Source organism: Natrix helvetica (assembly GCF_964273705.1).
Source record: "Natrix helvetica genome assembly, chromosome: 3".
Lineage (NCBI taxonomy): Eukaryota > Metazoa > Chordata > Lepidosauria > Squamata > Natricidae > Natrix > Natrix helvetica.
In genome coordinates this window covers 51,158,991-51,183,004 of record NC_138549.1, presented here as the reverse complement: position 1 = coordinate 51,183,004, position 24,014 = coordinate 51,158,991, and the positions used below count along the sequence as shown (strand labels likewise).

Below are 24,014 nucleotides of genomic sequence, written 5' to 3'. Positions count from 1 at the left end.
TTAATTAGAAGAATGTTATTGCAAAACTGGCTCAAAATCAAAAAATCCACTATGTGAAAATCCCGAATTGGCTATCACCAACAGAAAGGATGATCCATCCAAATTTTATAGATATGAATAAAATGCTAAGATAAAGAGGCATAATTGACGGACAGGGAAATTTAAAAACAATTGAAGAATTGGCAGAACAAAATATGAAAGTTGACTGGCTAACCTACTTGCAAACCAAAACTAAACATAATAATGATACTAAAATATATGACATCGAAACAGAACCACACGAATTGGATAAAATAACTCACAGCTCAGATAGAAAGATGATAGGGAGAATATATAATTTTTTCCTGAAGCATAAAATGGAAGAAGAAATCAGGAAAGAACAAATGATAAAATGGCACAGAACTTTGGCTATAATATTAAATTGGATAAATGGGAAAAAAATTTGGGGAACAAACTTAAAAATGACACTATCAGTTGCATACAAGGAAAATCAGTACAAAATGTTTTACAGATGGCACTTGGCACCAACAAGGTTAGCTAAAATCTCAACAAATACCTCCCCAAAATGCTGGAAATGTGAATCAATACATGGAACATACTACCACTTATGGTGGACCTGTGAGGAGGCTAAAAAAATTTGGAAAAGGGTCAAAAAGTGGCTAGATGTAATAACAGGTGTTAAAATAGAATGGAAACCTGAAGTTTTTTTTATTAGGAATAATGACTGCGAAATATAAAAAAGAAATTCAGTATTTAATATTACATATAATTACAGCGGCGAGGATTGCCTTTGCCCAGAAATGGAAAAATAAATTAATTCCAAGCAAAGATGAAATAATAAGTAAGGTTATGGACTGTGCTGAAATGGACAAATTAACAAAAGAAATCCAGAGAAAAGAAGAAACAGAATACTACCATTTATGAGATAAATGGTATAGGTGGATGGAGGAAACGAACAAGGATTAATGAAGTTAGACAACAAAGCCCAAAAATAGTAGTTAAGGAGAATTAACACACATACTGTATATGTATCCAAGTGGTTTAAATTTACTAGAGGTAATCAGTCAATATAGCAGACAGATGAGTAAGATAAGAGGGTTAAGAATGGTGAAATGCAAATGAAATATAATAGAAGAGGAAACAATATAAGGTGAGCGATATCGATTGGCAATTGCTATTAGAAAGAACAGGAAGCTCCTGTTCATATTGTATTGTGTAAATGTGGTGTACGTCTAAGTTTTGTGTGTGTGTATTTTACATGTTTGTAAATAAAAAATTTTTTAAAAAAAGAAATTTGTGCCAAACTTAACAGGAAAAACTAGCTGGATTTGTTTATTCCTAAACCATCTAAGAAAAATCAGCCACAAATTATTATGTCAGGTCTGTGATCATATGACCTCAGATCAACAAACCTTTCAAGGATGGCATGCATTCAAGCATTTCATTCATAGCTAATCTGTTATCTAAAAATTTTGAATGAGAACAAACTCTTAATGCTTAAACATTAGGACTATGAAATCTTGCCTAAAAATGATTACATAAGTGGTAGAAACATATATAATGTTAGAACAAACTCTTAACAACCTGCCTCCATTATTCAAAATTACTTATTCTCATTACAAATTACAACCTAAATCATATAAATATAATAAATAAGTTACTGTATTTTTCGGAGTATAAGACGCACCTTTTCCCTCAAAAAAAAAGGGTGAAAATCTGGGTGCGTCTTATACACTGAATACAGCATTTTTGGTCTACCAAAACCGCGCCCCCTTTGCAAAAATGGACATGCAGAGGGTTTGGGAGGCTTGCAAAGTGCTCCTGAGGGCTGGGGAGGACGTTTTTTGCTCATGTTTGCCCCACCCACCAGTCCCCAGGAGCACTCTGCAAGCCTCCCAAACCCTCTGCATGCCCCTTATTTTTTTGCACAAACCCAGGTGTCCAGAGGGTTTGGGAGACCTGCAGAGTACAAAAACTTTTTTAAAAAATTTACCTCTTCAAAATCATGGTGCGTCTTATACTCTGGTGCATCTTATATTCCAAAAAATATGGTATTTGAAACAATGGGAGAAAATGAAATGTTTTCCAGAATTCCATAATAATGTGCATTGCATATGGGAACCATTTAAGTCAGAAGTGGTATTCAGCGGGTTCTGACCAGTTCTGGAGAACCGGTAGCAGAAATTTTGAGTAGTTCAGAGAACTAGTAAATACCACCTCTGACTGGTCCCGCCCCCATCTATTCTCTGCCTCCTGAGTCCCAGTTGACTGGGGGGACATGGGGATTTTGCAGTAGCCTTCTCCTGGAGTGGGGTGGGAATGGAGATTTCACACCCACCAAGCCATGCCCACCAAGCCTCACCATGCCCACCAAGCCACGCCCACAGAACCAGTAGTAAAAAAAATTGAATCCCACTACTGCACTTGGATAACCCAAGCATCCAAGTTGAGGAAGACCTGTTCCCTAATTTTCAAAGATTTCGAATTATAGTTCTTTTGCCAGGATCAGAATAATAATGATGGGTTTTATACTCAAGCAGTGATATGTTTTTGAGCTGAAAGGCTGTGCTGTAGTTTTCTGGTGTCCTGACCAGCAGCAAAACTTTTCCTGCTAGAAAACTAGATCACTGCCATTAGACTCAAAAGCTTATCACTGCTTAATTGATGGCAGGCATAAAAACATACACCACTATACAGTTTTATATTGCGTCAACAAAGCTGTGTGACATTGTAAATTACTAGAGAGTGAATGGTCTTAATGAGTATGGGGCTTGCTTGCTTGCCTGCCTGCCCCCCTGCTCACCCGCTCCCCTGCTTGCTTTGTGGATCCCTTGATTTACTAGTGACATTTGCATTCAAATCAAGAGGTGATCAGATGCCTTATTACTTCATAAGGTAACATTACTTGTTTGTTAGAAGGGATATTTTTATGCAATCTGTCCTTACTTACTTACTTCCCTCCTCCCTCCCCCCCTCTCTCTCTTTCTCTTTTTCTATTTATATCCTGAATATGTAAAACCAAACACATTATATTTACTTGCTTGTAAACATGGTATTAGTATTTTTATGACACAGTTTTTTATGCACACTAAACCTAGTGGGCATTTTTGTGCAGTATGAGGAAATAACCCTGTTAAAACTGTGAGGAGGAGCACTGCTTATAGAAGCTGAAGAATATTCTTTTTTCTCAGATAAGTAATTAAATCATGATTTAGTCAAGTACTCACTAATCTGATTTGTAGACGAACTGTAAAAAGCATTCACTGTTGTTGGACTAGTAAACCACCTGTTGAAAAAGAAAAGAAAAGCAGATTTGGTGTTCTTGTTCTATGAATCGGAGAACATCTGTCCCAGTATGTCTATGTCTGTCGTCGTCCCCCAAATGTCAAGTTCCTATATGAGGGCTCTGTTAGAGGGCTTCAGTTATAGTGGTTTTCACCAAGGTCCTCTGTTCCGGCAGGAACAGAGGTTTAATCTCATTGGTTGAAGGATCTGACAGCTCCCTATAAAAGGGCTGCTGTCAGACTCAACCTTCGCTGGATTGTATATACTTGTTCTGTTACAATAAAGAGCTGTTGTTGCCCTTAGCCTAAGTGTGCCTTTCCATTACCCGATCTAACAGGCCCATTGCTCTTTTTGGCTACGTTTGGATCTCCCTCAATATTTAAACTACAATTGCAGAGCCTGCCATTCAAAGCCACGGCAGGCACCTTATTATTCTGTGTGCTAAGGAAATCAGGATCCAACTATGTAGCAAAGGATGAAGATTAATAATCTGTAAAAGTGGTTCAAACAGTAGTCCTCAATCTATAACTGTTCATTTAACAACCATTCAAATTACAATGCCCTCAGAAAATGTCACTTATGACCTATATTTACACTTACAACCATTACACCAACGTCATAATATGATTGAAATTTGGGCATTTGGCAACCTGACCATATTTCTGATCAATTTTAGTATCCTGCAGTCACATAGTTTGATTTGCAACATTTTTTCCTGATGTCCAGAAAAAAAAAAACCTGCCTATTGGGGAAACTAGATTCACTTAACAAAAGCAGTGATTCATTTAACACACCATAAAAATTATGGTAAAATTGGATCTGGCCCAACTTACAACTTTAATGACTTACAATAGCAATTCTGATCCAAATTGTGGTCATAAGTCAAGGACTACTTGTACAATGGAGTAGGTATCTTACATCCTTGATCAAGCAGGTATCCTATATTTGACATTATAGCCAAGGGACATAAGCTTCCCTTTTTCAAATGAAATTTTAGAAAATGCATTAAGTATGGATATCAAAATATCAAAATTATAGGATTTATGCAGTTAGACAACATTCCCTTTGTATCCACCATTTTATCAGGTGTTTTTAAATAAATCATCATCAAATATACTTGTGTAGTATTATTTAATTTTATACTGTATTACAATATAACAATTATTTTTATTATTCATTCTATATTTTAAATTTCAGTAACATACACAAGGCTGAGAATCACTGAATTGATATCTATTTAGTTAATACATAATCCAACAAACTTTATTTAGCAGGCATGCTTTGTCTTCCTACCCTGCACCCTTCTGGAAAACATTTTCTAATAAAATGATAAGATGGAAGATATATTTCTGTAAGAGAGTAGAAGATGAGTGACATCTAGGCTGAGGAATCAGGAGAAAACATTTAGCAAGGTTGCCTCATTCCAATTTCAGAGTCATTTACAGCAGCAACCATATACACTAATCTGAAAAGCAGCCCCACAGATGCTTAAAAAGAAGTGGCCTTAACTAGGATAACATTGAATGCCTTTTTGGGATGACCTAGAGTGGCACTAGGTCACTTTTATTGGAAATCTAAAATATCATTGCACATTCCAAGTCTCCACAATGATTGCAACCTTTAGCATCATCTCTTAATCTTATTTGTTTCAATTGTCTCAGAGCTTTCTTTCAGTAAGTTCTAACCTAGAGACCTCCACCAGCCTTAACCCAAAGAGATTAAAGCTGTCTCCATAAGTTTTACAATCACTTAAGATAGATAAATATTTAGTATGCTTCTTAAAAAGTATCAACTTTTATAATGTTTATTGTTTGAGATTAACATGTTTTAATTTTCTATACATTTATATTACCTATTCAAAAATGTCCACCAGACCCTTCGTTACTGTACAGAAGTTATACCTTTGCAAGAGAAAATTAATGCCAATAAAATTTCTCATATGCAAATACAAAACCAATAAAGAGCATCATATTGATACCGGTGTTGGTGATAAGAGGTGACTTTTCTTGTTCTTCCACATACTGATATAAACACATGAGGATGGAATGAAGCTGCCCTAAATAATTCCATTACATAACTCAGAATCCCAAACATTTGTTAGATTTGTATGTACCATACAAATCAGTGGTGGGATTCAGCCAGTTCGCACCACTTCGGGAGAACCGGTTTTTAACTTTCTGAGCAGTTTGGTGAACTGGTTCTTGGAAGAAATCATTAGGGCAGAGAACCGGTTGTTAAATTATTTGAATCCCACCACTGATACAAATGCTTCAGGAAAGATTCCCTTTATAGATTCCCCTTTTGTTATGTTCAGATATTTAAATTAGGTATTAAATATAGTCTGCACATATTCCATATGGACACTAGATGGCAATAAAAGCTAGAGTTGTCTTGATTTTTTCCTGCCATCTACTGGTTATCCAGTAGATTTCAGAGATCAGATTTTTCATGCTTCTCTAAATAACTGGAAAATTGTAGAATAATATGTAGGGCTTGCTTTTTAAATACAGGTTATTGGCTAATTACAGAGCAGTTTGTAAAAAAGGCTTACTATGTGGCTTTACTGTAACTTATATCTTTCCAGGCTATCCTTTATTGCAGAATTCTAAGTTAAGCAGAAAATTCAGCTACAGTAAATTTAAAATGTGTAAATATTGAAAAATCTTTACAACTTACCACTAGCCTCCCAAAAAGTTCTAAAATTCTTCCTGCAATATAATGTCTAAAGACAGTGTCATTCAATCCTTCTCATTTTATTTGTTTGTTTGATTACAAGATTTAAAGGTCACCTAACCCCAGAATAACTCTGGGCGTCTTACATTAAGAATAGAAAGCAATACCAATATGTATGTCTATGTACATTTGACCTCTTCCCTGTCTTGGAAAGTTCATAGATTAGTCCAAAACTACTAATGGGTATTTGTCTTGGCCTAATAGAGGACTTCATAGGCAGTTAAATGGTAGAAAATGGAAGATACTCAACCATACCATCTGGGATGGGGCTATAGGAATATTTTGAAGATTTCACTGTAGGAAATTACAGTTTGAGTTAGTATTCTGGGTAAAAATAACTGTTATTCCAATGCTTGTCGACTTTGGAATTAAAGCTTAAGTGCCTTCTGAGATATGTATATGGCTGACTATTACAAATAAATGGGCTTTATTTTTATGTTTGGATGAATAAAATGGGTTACCGTATCCCCAGATTTGAATGGTCTGGATTATCAGACTCTGAAAACCTTGGTTCTTGATCTATGTAAAATGAAAGGCATGTGTATAAAATATATGCATTTAAATTGAAGTGATTTAGTCATTATTAATTTGACTACCATATTTCAATAGGTTATTTTACATTTAAATTGAATATGCATGTCAGCATTACCATGGTTTGCCTGCATGTTTCATATTAATAAAATCATAGTAATTTTAAAATGACACTGAGCTTTCACTATTCCAATGTTTCAAGTCTTCAACATCAGAAGACATAATTTTATTTCATTATATTTTAGTAATGATCTTAATTAGCCTTAGCATTCTCTGCCTTTTGAAGGGAAAGTCACTGTGAAGTAATGGTTTCACAGTAGTCCAGGAAAATCCAAATCTGTGGAATCTGGGGGGTGGGAGTGGGATTGATGAAAGGTCATTACATTGTTGTAACACAAGCTCTGCTATTTTCTATTTCTATCACTGCATGATAAATTAGAGCAGGGGTGTCAAACTCAAGGCTCATGGGTTAGATCTGGCCCAGTGGTGGGTTCCTGCCGGATTGCATCGGATCGTGCGCTCCCTTTCGGCGCTAAACCCGGAAGTACGGTCTTGCCCCGCCCCTGGCGACGGGACGACGCTTGCCTGCGCTCCACCAGCTCGGCTGGGAATGGAGACGTTTCCTCAGCAGAGCGGAGCGCCTGAAAGGGACGCAGGCTCAGCCTGCCAGGCTGCCACCACTCCACTGAAGACATTGCTGAGCAGAGAAACGTCTCCGTTCCCAGCCGAGCTGGTGGAGCGCAGGCAAGCGTCGTCCCGTCGCCAGGGGCAGGGCAAGACCGTACTTCCGGGTTTAGCGCCGAAAGGGAGCGCGCGATCCGGTGCAATCCGGCAGGAACCCACCACTGATCTGGCCCATGATGTGGTTAGATCTGGCCCATAGTGCCACCCTGGAAATAACAAAGGACCAATCCACAGAATCTAGCCACAGCCAGCCCAGGCTGATCAGGCACTGATCTACAACCTGGTAGCAGCCATCCAGGCTGGAACACGGTCAGCATTAGATCTGCAAGGCCAGCCTGGAGCCAATGAGGGCCTGCTCCTGCCCCATCCCTAGGCACACACACAGGAGGTGGTGAGCACACAGGTTTGGCATCCCTGGGTACCATCTTGCCCCACACACTGACTGCATTCTCAGCACTTCCCTTTCACCCAGGATGCCAGCGCTTGCCACCTCCTGTGCACACACCCAGGGGTGGGGCTGAGGCAGTGAGGTGGTCTCTCGCTGGCCCCAAGGCAGCTGTGTGGGTCAGATCTAAGGCTGACCATGTTCAGGCCTGAATGGCTGCCATAAGCTGTAGATCAGCACCCAGTTGGCCGAGGTGACGTAGGCCAGTCTTTTGCTGTTTCCACGGTGGCCCCACAGGCCAGGGGAAGAGCATGGCAGTATGACCAGTGGCTGTGATGCCAGTGGCCATGGGTTTCCCATCCAGGGGTTGGAGCCGTTCCAATGAAAAGGAAGCCTCTCTGGCTGTGAGGCCAAGCTCAGAAAGGGATGAGGGAAGGGGGAGAGACTGGCAGCACTTCCCTTTTACTGGGACATTCCCCACCTAGTTGGAAAACTTGTGCCTGGCATCTGCCCCTGGCGCCCGCAGGCTCCCACATCCTTTGAATCCACCAGGCAGGAGTTCCATCAGCAAAGCTGGTCGGGTTTCCTGATCTGTAGATGGAGGAAAGGGTGCCAGAGCCTCGCCCCATGTTCTGCGATCTGAAGTGGGGTCTATGGACAGTGCTTGGCCATCTCATCATCATGCAAATGCTCTTTGGCCAGATCTGGTACAAGCCTCAATTTGCAGAGAACAGAGGCCTAAACTACTGGAGTGTGAAATTAGTAGTGCAACATCTCATGCTACTGATATTGTGTGATCTTGCACTACAGTATTGCATTGGTGCTTATGCGCGTCTGAGGAGGGTGCTTGTGGGGAGGGTTGAACAGTACTGTGTGAACTGCAAGGGGAGGGGGGATGAAAATGGGAAGCTGCTGTAGGCAATGGGCAGGCAGCAGTGGGCAGGGCCTTCCCATTTTGATCTCTTCCCACTGCCATTGCCTCTGTTCCTGAACTCCAGTCTAAAATTGAATGCCCCAGCATTGTTTGACCCACTCAGGCACCCTCCCCAGCTATACACAAACACTGATGCTCAGATGCCCTCACCAGGCTTTGGCACTCTCCCTGGATCACTCCTCCCAGTCTTGTCAGGCCCATCATAGCTGCCCCGCAACTTGAGCAACTTTGAGTGGGCCAGATTGAGTTGGCCATGCCCATCCAGTCATGTGACCATCTGGCCATGCCCACCTGGCCCTTTGAGGGCAACTATAATACTGATCTGGCCCTCAATGAAATTGAGTTTGACACTCATGAATTACAGCTTTTGGCAAAACACCAAGATGCTGTTTATTGTTCTGATTCAAGCAACAAGCTCCTAGAGAATTTCTGATTCAGATTCAGTTGCCTTTTATCCTCGATGTTCAACAATTGAATTTACACAGCACAGGTCCACATCCTATTTTATATCTCAGAAACTATGCATATAGACTTGTTCTATGAGAAAAAGATAGAATGCATTGTAAATCTAATAAATAAGGTCCTTTGCTATTTCCATGGCAGCTCCATGGGCCAGATCTAAGCACCCCATGGGCCCAATCCAGCACACGGGCCTTGAGTTTGACACCCCTGATCTAGAAGAATCTCAGAACAATGCATTCAGGTTTTTCTCTTAGTTTACAACATTTGTTGTTGTTGTTAGTTGCGAAGTCATGTCCGACCCACCGCAACACCATAGACAATGTCCAGGCCTTCCTGTCCTCTACCATCCTCTGGAGTCCATTTAAGCTCACACCTACTGCTTTGGTGACTCCATCCAGCAACCTCATTCTCTGTCATCCCCTTCTTCTTTCGTCCTCAATCTTTCTTAGCATTAGACTCTTCTCTAGTAAGTCCTTCCTTCTCATTAGATGGCCAAAATACTTGAGTTTCATCTTCAGGATCTGACCTTCTAAAGAGCAGCCAGGGTTGATCTCCTCTAGAACTGACTGATTTGATCATCTTGCAGTCCAAGGGACTTGCAGGAGTCTTCTCCAGCACCATAGTTCAAAGGCCTCAATTTTTTGGCGCTCAGCCTTTCTTATGGTCCAACCTTCACAGCCATACATTGCAACTGGGAAAACCATAGCCTTAACTATACACACTTTTGTTGGCAGGGTGATGTCTCTGCTTTTTAGTATAGTCTAGATTTGCCATAGCTTTCCTCCCCAGGAGCAAGCAGCTTTTAATTTCTTGCTTCAGTCCCCATCTGCGGTAATCTTGGAGCCCAGGAAAATAAAATCTGTCACTACCTCCATTTCTTCCACATCTATTTGCCAGGAATTGAGAGGGCCAGATGCCATGATCTTAGTTTTCTTAATGTTGAGTTTCAAGCCAACTTTTGCACTCTCCTTCTTCACCTGCATCAAGAGGATCTTTAATTCCTCTTCACTTTCTGCCATTAGAGTGGTATCATCTGTATATCTGAGGTTGTTGATATTTCTCCTGGCAATCTTGATTCATCTAGCCCCATCTTTCTCATGATGTGCTCTGCATATAAGTTAAATAAGCAGGTTGACAGTATAGGCCTCCTTTCCCAATTTTGACCTAATCAGTGGTTCCATGTTCAGTTCTCACTGTTGTTTCTTGACCTGCATATAGGTTTCTCAAGAGACAAATAAGATGGTCTGGTACTCCCATCTCTTTAAGAACTTGTCATAATTTGTTGTGATCCACACAATCAAAGGCTTTAGCATAGTCAGTGAAGAAGAAGATGTTTTTCTGGAACTCCCTAGCTTTCTCCATGATCCAGCGTACGTTGGCATTTTGATCTCTATTTCCTCTGCCTCTTCAAAATCCTGCCTGTACTTCTGGTAGTTCTCAGTCCACATCAGTGACGTGCGGTGACGTTTATGACTGGTGAGGCTGGTGACGTCATCAAACCACGTGGTTGCTCCGATCGCAGGGGCGCAGCCCAAACGGAGAAATTTCTTCAGCTCCAGCCTCAATCAGCGCAGCCGCGGTCCCCTTCATCTTGCCTCAGGAAGGAGGTGAATGGGACCACGTGTGCAGGGGAAGGGGATTGCGGCTCTGCTAATCTGAGGCTGTGCACTGAGGAGCCGCCTGCACACGTGGTCCCATTCCCCTTGCAAGGATCCCGGGCTCGCCCAATGCAAAAAATGCCTGGGTACCGTGTTTCCCCGAAAATACAACCTGTCCTGCGCTCACTGACCTAGCGTTATCCCGAAAGCGCCAAGTTACAGGAGCCGGGGGTGGGGGGAGCGCTCACATTGCTTGCTGCCTTCGGTATACCGCTAGGTTGGGGAGTGGCGTTCTGTCCGGCCAGAGGGGAGAGTTGCCGGGAAACTCTCCAGCCGGGAAAAGCGCCATTCACTGACCTCAGCAGCCGCCCCGCAAATCCCCTCTCCAGCCGGGAAAAGCGCCATTCACTGACCTGAGCAGCCGCCCCGCAAATCCCCTCTCCAGCCGGGAAAAGCGCCATTCACTGACTTCAGCAGCCGCCCTGCAAATCCCCTCTCCAGCCGGGAAAAGCGCCATTCACTGACCTCAGCAGCCGCCCCGCAAATCCCCTCTCCAGCCGGGAAAAGCGCCATTCACTGACCTCAGCAGCCGCCCCGCAAATCCCCTCTCCAGCCGGGAAAAGCGCCATTCACTGACCTTAGCAGCCGCCCCGCAAATCCCCTCTCCAGCTGGGAAAAGCGCCATTCACTGACCTCAGCAGCCGCCCCGCAAATCCCCTCTCCAGCCGGGAAAAGCGCCATTCACCAAGCCCTTGCGCAGCTCTCCCAGGTGACCGCTGCTGGCTGTTGCTGCCCGCCGCCGCCCCGCTCCGCTCCGTGCATAACTTCCAAACTCCAAAACTTCCAGCATCGGCCGCTCTAGGACTGCTCTCTATGGTGGGCCGGCTGCTGGAAGACTGTCCGGAAAACTCTCTGTCCAGCAGCCGGCCCACCATAGAGAGCACTCCTAGAGCGGGCGATGCTGGAAGTTTTGGAGTTTGGAAGTTATGCACGGAGCGGAGCGGCGGGGCGGCGGGCGGCGGCGGGCAGCAGCAGCCAGCGGCGGTCGCCTGGGAGAGCTGTGCAAGGGCTTGGTGAATGGCGCTTTTCCCGGCTAGAGAGGGGATTTTCCGGGCGGCTGCTCGTGAGCATAGTTACCTCATGGCTGCTTCGCCCCTGAGGCTGTGCCCGGCTCTTCGGGAGCCAGTTCACAAGAGAGCAGCCGCCCGGCAACTCTCCCCTCTGGCCGGACAGAACGCCACTCCCCAACCTAGCGGTATATTGAAGGCGGCAAGCAACGTTAGCGCTCCCCCCACCCCCGGCTCCTGTAACTTGGTGCTTTTGGGATAACGCTAGGTCAGTGAGCGCAGGACAGGTTGTATTTTCGGGGAAACATGGTACCTAGGCATTTTTTGCATTGGGCGAGCCTGTGATCCTTGCAAGGGAAATGGGACCACGTGTGCAGGAGGCTCCTCAGCACACAGCCTCAGATTAGCAGAGCCGCGATCCCCTTCCCCTGCACACGTGGTCCCATTCCCCTCCTTCCTGAGGCAAGATGAAGGGGACCGCGGCTGCGCTGATTGAGGCTGGAGCTGAGGAGCCTCCTGCACACGTCCCATTCCCCTTGCAAGGATCCTGGGCTCGCCCGATATAAAAAATGGCGAGATCGGCACACTTGGGGCTGCTGCTGAGATGTCCAGGGAGGCTAAACCAAGCCGCGCGCCTCTCCCAGCCACTTTCACGGCTTCCTGGAGTAATTCTTTTTTATTTTCATGACGAGAGTGGTGAGGCTCCGCCTCCCCTGCCTCCCCTGACTGCACGTCACTGGTCCACATACTGCTGGAGCCTAGCTTGTAGGATTTTGAGCATAACTTTAATAGCATGTGAAATGAGTGCAATGGTGCGGTAGTTTGAACATTCTTTTTTTTCCAGAAAAATTTATTTTTTTATTCTCTTACATACCATTTTAAGTATACATTCACATAATTATTTTTCTTCTTTACATTTATCATTCTTATACATTTGTTATTCCATTTTATAGGTTATAATATACATATAGTTTGGGTTGCTTTGTTTACCATCCCTTCCTCCTGTTGTAACACCACCTTATTTTCCCTTTCTTTTCCTCCCTCCCATCTCTACTTTCCTCCTTCCTCGTCTTCTTTCCCTTCCTTCTTCCCTTATCTTTCTCCTACTCCTACTCTTCCTCCTACTCCTACTCTTCCCTACCTACCCTCTCTCCTTCTCTTCCTCTCCCTTCCATCCTCTTCTCCTTACCTCTTTCTTATTTTATTTATTTATTTTATTTATTTATTCGATTTATAAGTCGCTCCCTCTCCACGAAGGGACTTGGGGCAGTGTACAATTAAATATACAAGCATATGACATGGAGGAGGAATATACATAAAACATTTTTACAATTCATAAATAAAATAGCCATAAAGTTAAAAGCAGTAGCAATAAAATTAAAACAATTAAAATACCCTAAAATTTGAAATTTATCATTTAAAATTGCCAGGGGGATTAGAGAATATAGTTCTAATTTAAGCCAGGCCGGCTAGTCGGAACAGGTGGGTCTTGAGTTTCTTGCGGAAGGAGCGGAGATCGGTAGTTGTCCTAATGTCGGGGGGGAGGTCATTCCAGAGGGCTGGGCCCATCACAGAGAAGGCCCTATTCCTGGGCGCCGCCCTCTGGCACTGCTTAGTGGATGGCACCTGGAGGAGTCCCTCTCTGTGAGAGCGAATTGGTCGCAGGGATGTATGGGGCAGGATGCGATCCCGCAGGTAACTAGGTCCTGTGCCATGGAGCGCTTTAAAGATGGTAATCAACACCTTGAAACGCACCCGGTAGACTACAGGGAGCCAGTGCAGCTCGCGCAGGAGAGGTGTTACATGGGAGTACCTCGTACTCCCCATAATTGCCCGCGCAGCCGCGTTCTGGACCAGCTGCAGTCCCCGGGTGCATCTCAAGGGGAGCCCCATGTAGAGAGCATTGCAGTAGTCCAGACGGGACGTCACCAGCGCATGAGTGACTGTGCGAAGGGCATCCCGGTCCAATAGGGGGCGCAATTGGCGCACCAGGCGAACCTGGTGGAACGCCCCCCTAGCCATGGCTGCCACATGGTCATCCATAGACAGCCGGGCATCTAGGAGGATGCCCAGATTGCGCACCCGCTCCACGGGGGCCAGTTGCTCGCCCCCAATGGCCAGCGATGGGATCCACAGGTTGAACCGGGGGGCCGGTAGCCACAGCCACTCCGTCTTGGAGGGGTTGAGTTTAAGTCTGTTGTCTCCCATCCAGACCCGTACGGCTTCCAAACATCGGGACATCATTTCGACGGCCTCATTGGGGTGGTTCGGGGTGGAGATGTACAGCTGCGTATCGTCAGCGTACAGATGGTATCCCACCCCAAAACCACGGATGATCTCACCCAGCGGCTTCATATATGTGTTGAACAGGAGGGGCGAGAGGACCGACCCCTGCGGCACCCCACAAGTGAGCGGCCTCAGGGTCGACCTCTGCTCCCCTGCCAACACACATTGCGTCCGGTCGGAGAGGTAGGAGCAGAACCACCGCAAAACGGTGCCCCTTACCCCCAGCCCCTCCAGCCGGCGCAATAGGATACCATGGTCGATGGTATCAAAAGCTGCTGAGAGGTCTAATAGGACCAGGATAGAGGAACAACCCCTATCTCTGGCCCTCCAGAGATCATCTACCAACGCGACCAAGGCCTTCTCTGTGCTGTGCCCGGGTCGGAAGCCGGACTGGCGCGGGTCTAGATAATCAGTTTCTTAGTAGGTAGTTACATAGTTTCTTAATTATTTTTATTCCATTCCCATAAGTATCTTATCCAACTCCAAACTTCCTAAGTTAAAACCATATTCCCTTTTATCTTTTTCATATCTGATTGTATTTGTGAAATTGTGAAAACCATCCTATATTAATCCCTTATTTTTCTAATTCTTGTTTTTGTTTTAGTTCCACCCTTTCTGTTAAGGTATCTTTGTATCTAATGATATTTTCCATATTACTAATATTTGGATGGGTCAATGCTTCCATCGTTGAAAGCCACATTGGTATTTCTAAATAGTGTTTCCCTTTCACTCTTTCCCATATTGTTAACAATCCATTCCTTACATAATGTCTTTGAAAATAGCCATGTGCCTCAATTTTACCATACCACAAAAAAGCATGCCAACCTAGTTGCAAATCATGACCTTCCAGTGTCAATAATCTTGTATTACTCAGTAAGATCCATTCTTTCATCCCAGCTAATCCCGCTGCTTGATAATACAATTCCCAATTTGGTAATCCAAATCCAAAGGATTACCAGGCCTGTAGTTATGTTCTTTTTAGGATCTTTGGCCTGCCACACTTTCTTATAATTTTCTATGCTGTTTCAATAGTGTAGTAGTTGGGAGGGGGGAATAGAAAGGAGTAGGATTGTAGAATGGATTGTTGACATTCTTTTGTAGAAGCCAAGGTCATCTTTTGTCTCAGCACCTCGACACCTGGCCGGAAGAAGATGGGTGTACATGCCAGCGTGGAAGATGATGATTGGAACATGTGATGGATTTGTGGGTGTGGGGAGAGATCATGAACTTTAACTGGGTGAACCCAGAGCATGTACTTCCAGAGTTGGAATTTCCATAGCCGTGCTAAATTGCCTGCGGAATAAATTGGACCTTAAAGGATGTTTTGCCTTGGACAATGATTTATTTCTGCATGGTATTTAGAACCCTAACATTATTCCAACTCTCTACTTTAAAATAATTCACTAGCTCCCTCCCCCTATCAAGGGGGAAGGGCTGGTGATGGAAGATCTGGTGATGGGGTCTCGGCATTCCCAACGCTGACCGGGACAGCATAAATATCAGCGAAGAATTAATGAGAAGCTTTTGGTGATAAGAAGCTGAGTGCGGAACTTCAAAGGCAATAGAATGCTGTTTCCAGTTTAATTGCATCTGAAGGAATGCAGGAGGAGACGCGACAAGACGAAGGAAATCTCAGAAAACTTCTTCAGCAAACTGTGAGTGCATGCTCCCCCTCCTTCCCCCCAGCTTGGAAACAAGGCTTGGAAAAAAAAAAACCTAGAACAGAGGTTTGGGCTCCTTCCAGACGGCAATAAATGAAATGGCTTGTCACCCTGCAATTAGCTGGGAGAAAGATTCCCTTTCAAAATGGGAATTTCAAAGGAGGCAGGAAGAAGGAATTTTTCCAGCATCTGTCACTTGCAAGCCACCACAAATGGGGCTGCAACCAGTAAATGAAGCAAATTGGGCAGTAAATTGGGCTTTCCTCCCAGGACTTGGATGGAAGAGATGCTACTTACCAACTCCTTTGCCATCAGCATGGGGAAATGCTCCAAGCCAGCAGAGGGCACCTACTTGGCCCATAACTCATTCAAGCCAGCAAAGGGCACCTACTTGGCCCATAACTCCTCCAAGCCAGCAGGAGGGTCCTTGGCACGTAAAACCCCCTAGCCAGCCATCATTGGTTGAGCTGCAACCTGTGAAGCAGGCAACCCCGGGATGGGTCTTAACCCCAGGTCATGGATGGGAGGGATGCCAGCGGGCACCTGCCCTCCCTCAGCAGATGGCACCATGGCAGAAAGCTGGGCAGTGGCCGACCGAGGGATTGACCTCCCCACTGGTTCCAGTCTCCCCTGCAAGGCCCAAAAAGGTTCTTACCAGACCTTCCTACAGAGAAGAAATCTCCATGGAAGAAGGGATTACCAAACAGAGGCCTGCATTGTGGATGGCGGGAAAATGTGCGCCTGCAAGGCCCCAAGTGGTTCTTACCCCACCTTCCTACAGAGTAGCAATCACCAACATGGAAGAAGGGATTACCAAAGCCAGGCCTGCAAGATGGGAAGCGGAACAAGGTGCATCTGCAATGCCCCAAAAGGTTCTTACTCCACCTTCCTACAGAGAAGCAATCTCCACCATGGAAGAAGGGTTTACCAAGGGGGCAGCTGCAAGTTGGAGAGCAAGGCAGTGTGATGAAACGGTTCCTAAGTTTAGAGATGTAACTAGGTTCCATTCCTCGTGGGGGCCAATTAAATGCCACCATTGTTGTCAACTTGGCCACAGAGCGTCAGAGTGTTTGGCTCCAGCCCCAATGCCACAAACGTGCGCACCAACCACCACGGCGGTAAAGAGAGGGTCCCAGATGCCACCACAGAAGAGTCATCTGGGCCAACAACCTCTGGAAGAGTATCCCCAACTTAAGGTGAGGAAGTGTCCTACCAAGGGGGAGGCCTCGGAAGAGGAAAAGGGCAGACAATCTCCGTAGGAGGATCCCCAACTTAAGGTGACAAAGAGTCCAACTAAGGGGGAGGCCTCGGAGGGGAAAAAGCCTAAACGACCTCTGGAAGAGGATCCCCAACATCAGGTGGCGAAGAGTCCTACCAAGGGGGAGGCCTCGGAGGAGGGAATTGCCGAAGAACAAATGTGTGTACCAGTCGCCATGGTGGTAAAGAGAGGGCCCCAGATGCCAGCACAGAAAAGTCATCTGGGCAAACGACCTCTGGAAGAGGATCCCCAGCTTAAGGTGACAAAGAGTCCTACCAAGGGGGAGGCCTCGGAGGAGGGAATTGCCGAAGAACAAACGTGTGTACCAATTGCCACGGTGGTTAAGAGAGGGCCCCAGATGCCTGCACAGAAAAGTCATCTGGGCCAACAACCTCTGGAAGAGGATCCCCAACTTAAAGTGACGAAGTGTCCTACCAAGAGGGAGGCCTTGGAAGAGGAAAAGGGCAAACAATCTCCGGAGGAGGATCCCCAACTTAAGGTGACAAAGAGTCCAACTAAGGGGGAGGCCTCAGAGGGGGAAATGCCCAACCGACCTCTGGAAGAGGACCCTCAACTTCAGGTGACGAAGAGTCCTACCAAGGGGGAGGCCTCGGAGGAGGAACAAGGCCAGCCGTGGATGATTGGATCCAAGAGCCCAGAACCTACAGCACCTGCAGCAGAGAGCCTGAAACGGCCATGGGAAGAGGTCGCAATGGACTTCATCCTGGAACTCCCAGACAGCAGTGGGCATAAAGTAATTTGGACTGTTATTGATTTGGTTTCTAAGCAGGCACACTTCATTGCTTGCTCAGGATTGCCACCCGCAAACGAATTAGCGAAAATGGTTGTGAAACACATTTATCGCCTGCATGGAGTACCCAAGAAGATCATTTCAGACCGCGGAGTCCAGTTCACAGCCAAGTTCTGGAGAGAGGTCCTGAGATCTATTGGGTCCACACAAGAACTGAGCTCAGAGGTTCATCCCAGCATGAACGGCGCAGCAGAGGGAGCCAATGCGGTGGTGGAACAATACATCAGGTGTTTTGTGGACTATCAGCACGACAACTGGTCGGACTTGCTACCCTTCGCCGAAGTGGCGTACAACAATGCGGTCCACAGCAGCAGAGGATTAGCGGGTTTCCAGATTACCAGTGGCATGGAAGTTGTTGCCATGCCTGAGTTGCCTAGAGAACTTCCTTCTTTCATGTCTTTGAGTGAATGGATCGACATGCTAAAGAAAGGATGGGAGAATACGAAGAAGGCTCTAGCAGTTATGGCAGAAGCCTACCAGAAGCAAGATGATCAACATTGCTCGCTCCAAAACCCCTACCGTGTGGGGGACAATGTTTTTGTATCTACCAAATACATAAGATTAGAAATGCTTAGCAAGGAATTGGGTCCAAAATTTCTAGGTCCATTCCCAATAGTGAAGATAGTTAACTCAGTTACAGTTCAACTCGGTCTATCCAGAAGTCTAGGGGAAATTGACCCAGAATTTCATTGTAGCTTGTTGAAACCAGTAATTGGGTCTAACAGAAGAGCATCCACCCAAGCTCAATCTCCTCCTTTAGTGATGGAAGGGGAAACACAATCTGAGGTGGAAAAAATTGTAGATTTCAGGCTGAATAGGGGTTGCTTACAGTACTTAGTGCATTGGAAGGGTTACCCTTGGTCTGAAGCTAATTGGGTGAACAGTGGGAACCTAAAAGTGGAGAAGTTAGTAAAGCAATTCAATGGGAAGTTTCCCGAGAAGTCAAAGGGTTCCCCTGGGTGGAGAAGAGGTGGTTAATTTTGTTATATTAACTTTTATGTTATTCTCTTTGCAGGAAACATTTTTCTTTTGAGGAGAGGCCGCCTGTCAGGCCTGTAGTTATGTTCTTTTTAGGATCTTTGGCCTGCCACACTTTCTTATAATTTTCTATGCTGTTTCAATAGTGTAGTAGTTGGGAGGGGGGAATAGAAAGGAGTAGGATTGTAGAATGAATTGTTGACATTCTTTTGTAGAAGCCAAGGTCATCTTTTGTCTCAGCACCTCGACACCTGGCCGGAAGAAGATGGGTGTACATGCCAGCGTGGAAGATGATGATTGGAACATGTGATGGATTTGTGGGTGTGGGGAGAGATCATGAACTTTAACTGGGTGAACCCAGAGCATGTACTTCCAGAGTTGGAATTTCCATAGCCGTGCTAAATTGCCTGCGGAATAAATTGGACCTTAAAGGATGTTTTGCCTTGGACAATGATTTATTTCTGCATGGTATTTAGAACCCTAACACTTCGAACTCTTGCATCTTGCAACATTTTTATATTAATTCTTGCTTTTTCCCCTGCCATATATATTTCCCCACTATCTTTGACACTCAAAGTATCTTTTTCTTTAGTTTTATTGGTAGTTGTTACAAAAAGAGGAGGAAAAAAGAGCAAGATGCCATTTGGATCCTTTATCATAGCCATCTTTGTATGAAACATTCCCTTCATATCTCCAATTTTCTTGAAGAGATCTCTGGTCCTTCCTATTCTATTGTTTTCTTCTTCTTTGCATTGTTCATTTAAGAAGACATTCTTATCTCTTCTAGCTATTCTCTGGAATCTGCATTCAATTGGGTGTATCTTTCTCTTTCTCCTTTGCCTTTCGCTTCCTTCATTCCTCAGCTATTTGCAAAGCTTCCTCAGACAGCCACTTGACAGATCTAATTCATTAAATCTATTTGTCACCTCTACTATATATTCATCAGGGATATGATTTAATTCATATCTGAGTGGACTAGTGCTATTCCCTACTTTCTTCAATTTAAGCCTAAATTTTGCAATGAGAAGCTCATGATCATGAGTAATCTCTTGGGTTGTTTGAAAAGAGTTTACAACATACACAAATGCAAAACAATAATTTAAAGAGCTATGATAGGTATTGCTGTGGCTTTTGTATTGTATTTTGTATTGTATTGTATTTTGTATTGTATTACAAAGACAGATTTCAATTTGGTGGCCTTGCCCCCCTTCTTCTACACCCAGAAAGATACACAACAGATAGATAGAAGAATCAGCTGTTTCATTATCTTCTTTACACATTCTTCTGTGCCCTGAAATGCAGTAGCAGGACTTAAAAGAGGAAAAGGATGTAGATTCTGGAACAACTTTAAGATCTATGTGGTTGTGGATCCCCTCTTTCAGTGGTGGGCTAATACCGGTTCGGACCGGGTCAGGCTACAGGTTGGGGCAACTGGTTGTTAAAATTCTGTGCAGTTTGGCGAACTGGCAAGCCACCACTGGCTTGCCCCGCCACGCTCCACCATACCCCACCCCATGCTCCACCCCACCCTATATCACCTCGCCCACCTCGGCTGGTGGCTAGTCACACCCGTGCTCATCTATTCTCTGGCTCACTTGTCCAGACCAAGTGGCCCAGACCTCAGTGATGTCCGCGCCTTACCCGCTTGCCTATCTTCGGTGTGGCCTACAATGCCAGCCATGTGGCCCAACTGATCTCCATGCCTCACCCACTCTGCTCACAGAAGCTGCCCGCTAATGTAAGCCACCTTTCAGGCCTGGCTCTCGCCATCCTTCTGCTTGCATGCCGCACGTTCGCCCTTTGCCTCAGGCCAGGGCCCAGGGGATGTCTCAGTCCCTTGCCTTCCCTGGGGCCTCTGCCTGCATGCACTCCTGGCCTCAAGCTATGTCCCCCCCCAAGCAAAATCAATTTATCTGGCCAGCAGCCTCCCACGCTTAGCCAAAGGGTCGCAAGGGGTTGCTGTGGGCGCAGATGGGCTAAAACAGTTTGGGACACTTACCTGTAAACATTCCCATGCAGAAAGCACTGCAGTGGAGAGAAGCAGCCAGGTTCAATCTCCAGCCTTTGGTGTTGGGTGAGCCTTGGTTGCTCGCTGAGCCACTCCACATGCTTTCCAGATTGGCAACTGCTTCTCTCTGCCACTGCTGTTTCCTCTCATCTTGTGCAGCACAGCAAAATGTAGCAGCTGCGATGTGAGCCACCACTTTCCTTGAAGTCTCTTCCCCAGAAAGCACTGCAGTGGAGAGAAGAATGCTTCTCTCTGCCACAGCACTTTCTGGGGATGGGACTTCGAGGAAAGCGGTGGCTCACATCACAGCTGCTACATTTCACTGTGCTATGAGCTCTCCCAGCAAGAGCAGCAGCAGAGAGAAGCAGCTGCTGACCCAGAGAGCACATGGATGCTGTCACCACCATGTGCTCTCTGGGTCAGTGGCTGTTTCTCTCCACCATTTCTATTGCCTCGTCTGTGCAGAGCACAGCGAAATGTAGTGCAGCATTCCCAGCAACAGCTCTTCTGTTCCTGCGGCAAGGCTCAAGGGCTTACTGTATCCTAATGGCTGTCAGGGAGGGGAGGGGCTCCAGACCAGCTAACCTAGGCTGTCTTTGTCCCAGGCTTGGTTGAATTCCCAATGATGAATCATGGTGTGTGACACTTGTATTCTGAAAGGATGTTGCTGGGCACTTGCTACTGTGATTTAGTGACTTTGAAGTTTGACCTGATTTGGATTCTGAGTGAGGGCTAATAATCCTATCACCCTGGAGGCTGGGGCTGAAAGGATTTGTTTTGTAGTAGATAGGAATAGGATGACCCAGTCTTTCTGGAGCTATTAACAAAGGTGGGGGCTGCTTTCAAAGAGCATGTTTTTCCTTTTCTCATCCAGGGAGGTATAATATTCTGCTTTTTTATACTTCCTATATTTCATTCTTCTAGGAGATGGGTTGGTGCTAACTTTCTCCTTGTGAGCAAGGAGGAGATAGGAAGGAGGCTGGCTGTGGCTTAGCTCAACTGTTCTGTAGTAAAGTTGCTTCCTGCTATGAAAGTAAAACTGAAACTGAATCTCCTCTGTGTTTTGCATTTGGAACAGATTTCATTTCAGGTTGGGAGGGGGAGTAGAACTCCTTAGCATGAGAGCATATTAATAATCATATAGGAAATATTAATGCTCTGATGGTCATTTCAAAAAATCCTTTCTTAGTGAGCACCTAGAAACCAAAAAGAACATACATGGCAAATTTGAAGTTTGTAGGCTTTACAGTTCTGGAGATTTTGTGATGATGCATGAGTGGTATTTTGCTTATATATAAGCAAAATATATTTATATATATTTGTGTTGTATTTGTGCTGATAAATAAATAAAGGGACACTAGTATAGATCCATTTCAAGCTATTTAGCTCTCATCAGCTAGCCATACCCTTACTGGGATTTGAACCTGGGCTGTATTATATATTAGGCAGGAGTCTTAGCCACTAAGCCACAGGCTCTCCTCCTTTACCAGCTGAGCCAGGGAAATAGGTATGTTTCACAATATATATACTACCTGGATACCCGTACTTTGCGGGTATAGACTATGTGATCGGGCTATGCAGGAGAAATTTGGTTCAAAATCTGTTGGCTCAGAGGTGGTTGGTGATTGAAACACATAAGGGAATATTGCTCCCATCGCCTTGTGTCCAGAAGCAGTTCCATAGGTGAAAGACATAGACATTTCCAGGAGGTACCGACTTTTAGTACTGTAAGGAGCCCTAGACTGTTCCTGAGTGAAAGGAGTGGAACATCTGCCAGTTTGAACTGAGTTAACAGAATATGAGAAAATAAACATAATTTATTTTCTGGAGATTTTGTGATGATGCATGAGTGGTATTTCACTTGTACATATATAGATTACAAAAAACTATTTAGTTCTAAACCTGGAAAACCAAGCACTTTAAAATGTTATCAGTTTCAGTACAATAGATTGGAGATGAAAACTAAACTTTGTCTTAAATTATATTTCTTGTATATTAATTGTATGATCATATTTCATCTCAATACTTCCCCCACACACACACACACACATCCCTTCCCAACTCACTCTGTTTTGGAGACTTCTTTTCTCAGCCAGTAGAAATCTGATTGGGCCACATGTTTGCGAGTCTGAAGGACATTGCCAAAATAGTCTATTTCTGAAAACTTCATCTGAAAAATAAATATAAAGATTATGCTAATATAATTGGCTTTAAACAGAAATTAACAATCTTAATATACTAAACAAGTAAAATATAAGAATTTAAATATTTTGGGGGGGAAATGCTGCCTCCTCCTCCTTTTCTACATTGTGATCCAAAACCAAGTCAGGTACAATACAAAAATATAACAGTGTTATAACAGTTTAATAAAAATTATACTTCTAATAACAATGTTGGATATATAATTAATTGAATCCAATATATAGAACAATTAAAATGGTGATATTAAGACCTCACTCATGGTTTGGGTTTGCTATGTACAGTAGTCTTTCCATTAAGACTATTTTCCAGCAAATTAAGAGCGCCACACAAATGTACATCTTACAATGTTTTGCCCTAGAACAGTGGTTCTCAACCTTCCCAATGCTGCGACCCTTTAATACAGTTCCTCAGGTTGTGGTGACCCCCAACCATAAAATTATTTTCATTGCTACTTCATAACTGTAATTTTGCTACTGTTTTGAATCGTAATGTAAATACTGTATCTGATATGCAGGATGTATTTTCATTATTACAAATTGAACAAAATTAAAGCATAGTGATTAATCTGCCAATCTTGGTTTGGGAGAAGATCAGCCAGGCTGGAATTTTCCAGGATAAAACGACCTCTCTGCCTGCCTCCAGCAGCAGTTTGTGGTTTACATGTGTTTCACTTTATTAAGTTTACTTTTTTTACATTCCATTCCCCCCACCCACCCAGTTTTTCTCTTTCTTTCTTTCTTTCTTTCTTTCTTTCTTTCTTTCTTTCTTTCTTTCTTTCTTTCCATTCCCCCCTCCCCTTTCTTCTTTCTTTCTTTCCATTCCTCCCTCCCTTTTCTTTTCTTTCTTTCTTTCCATTCCCCCTCCCTTTTCTTCTTTATTTCCATTCCACCCTCCCTTTTCTTCTTTCTTTCTTTCTTTCTTTCTTTCTTTCTTTCTTTCTTTCCATTCCTCCATCCCTTTTCTTCTTTCTTTCTTTCTTTCCATTCCTCCCTCCTTCCCTTTTCTTTCTTTCTTTCCTCCCATTCCTCCCTCCCTTTTCTTTCTTTCTTTCTTTCTTTCTTTCTTTCTTTCTTTCTTTCTTTCTCTTTCTTTCTTTCTTTCCATTCCCCCTCCCTTTTCTCCTTTCTTTCT

General features: G+C 44.3%; 1 protein-coding gene across 2 annotated transcripts in view; it reads right to left on the bottom strand.

Moving 5' to 3' along the window:
- Positions 1-24,014, bottom strand: part of PHEX (phosphate regulating endopeptidase X-linked) — a 267,193-nt gene that overhangs the window by 43,361 nt on the left and 199,818 nt on the right. For both annotated transcript variants that reach the window (XM_081946240.1, XM_081946241.1), the window contains 2 exons: positions 22,748-22,851; positions 3,228-3,286 (listed from right to left, as the gene is read on the bottom strand). In XM_081946240.1, coding sequence (XP_081802366.1) covers positions 3,228-3,286; positions 22,748-22,851 — 163 coding nt within the window. The remainder of the gene's footprint in view (positions 1-3,227; positions 3,287-22,747; positions 22,852-24,014) is intronic.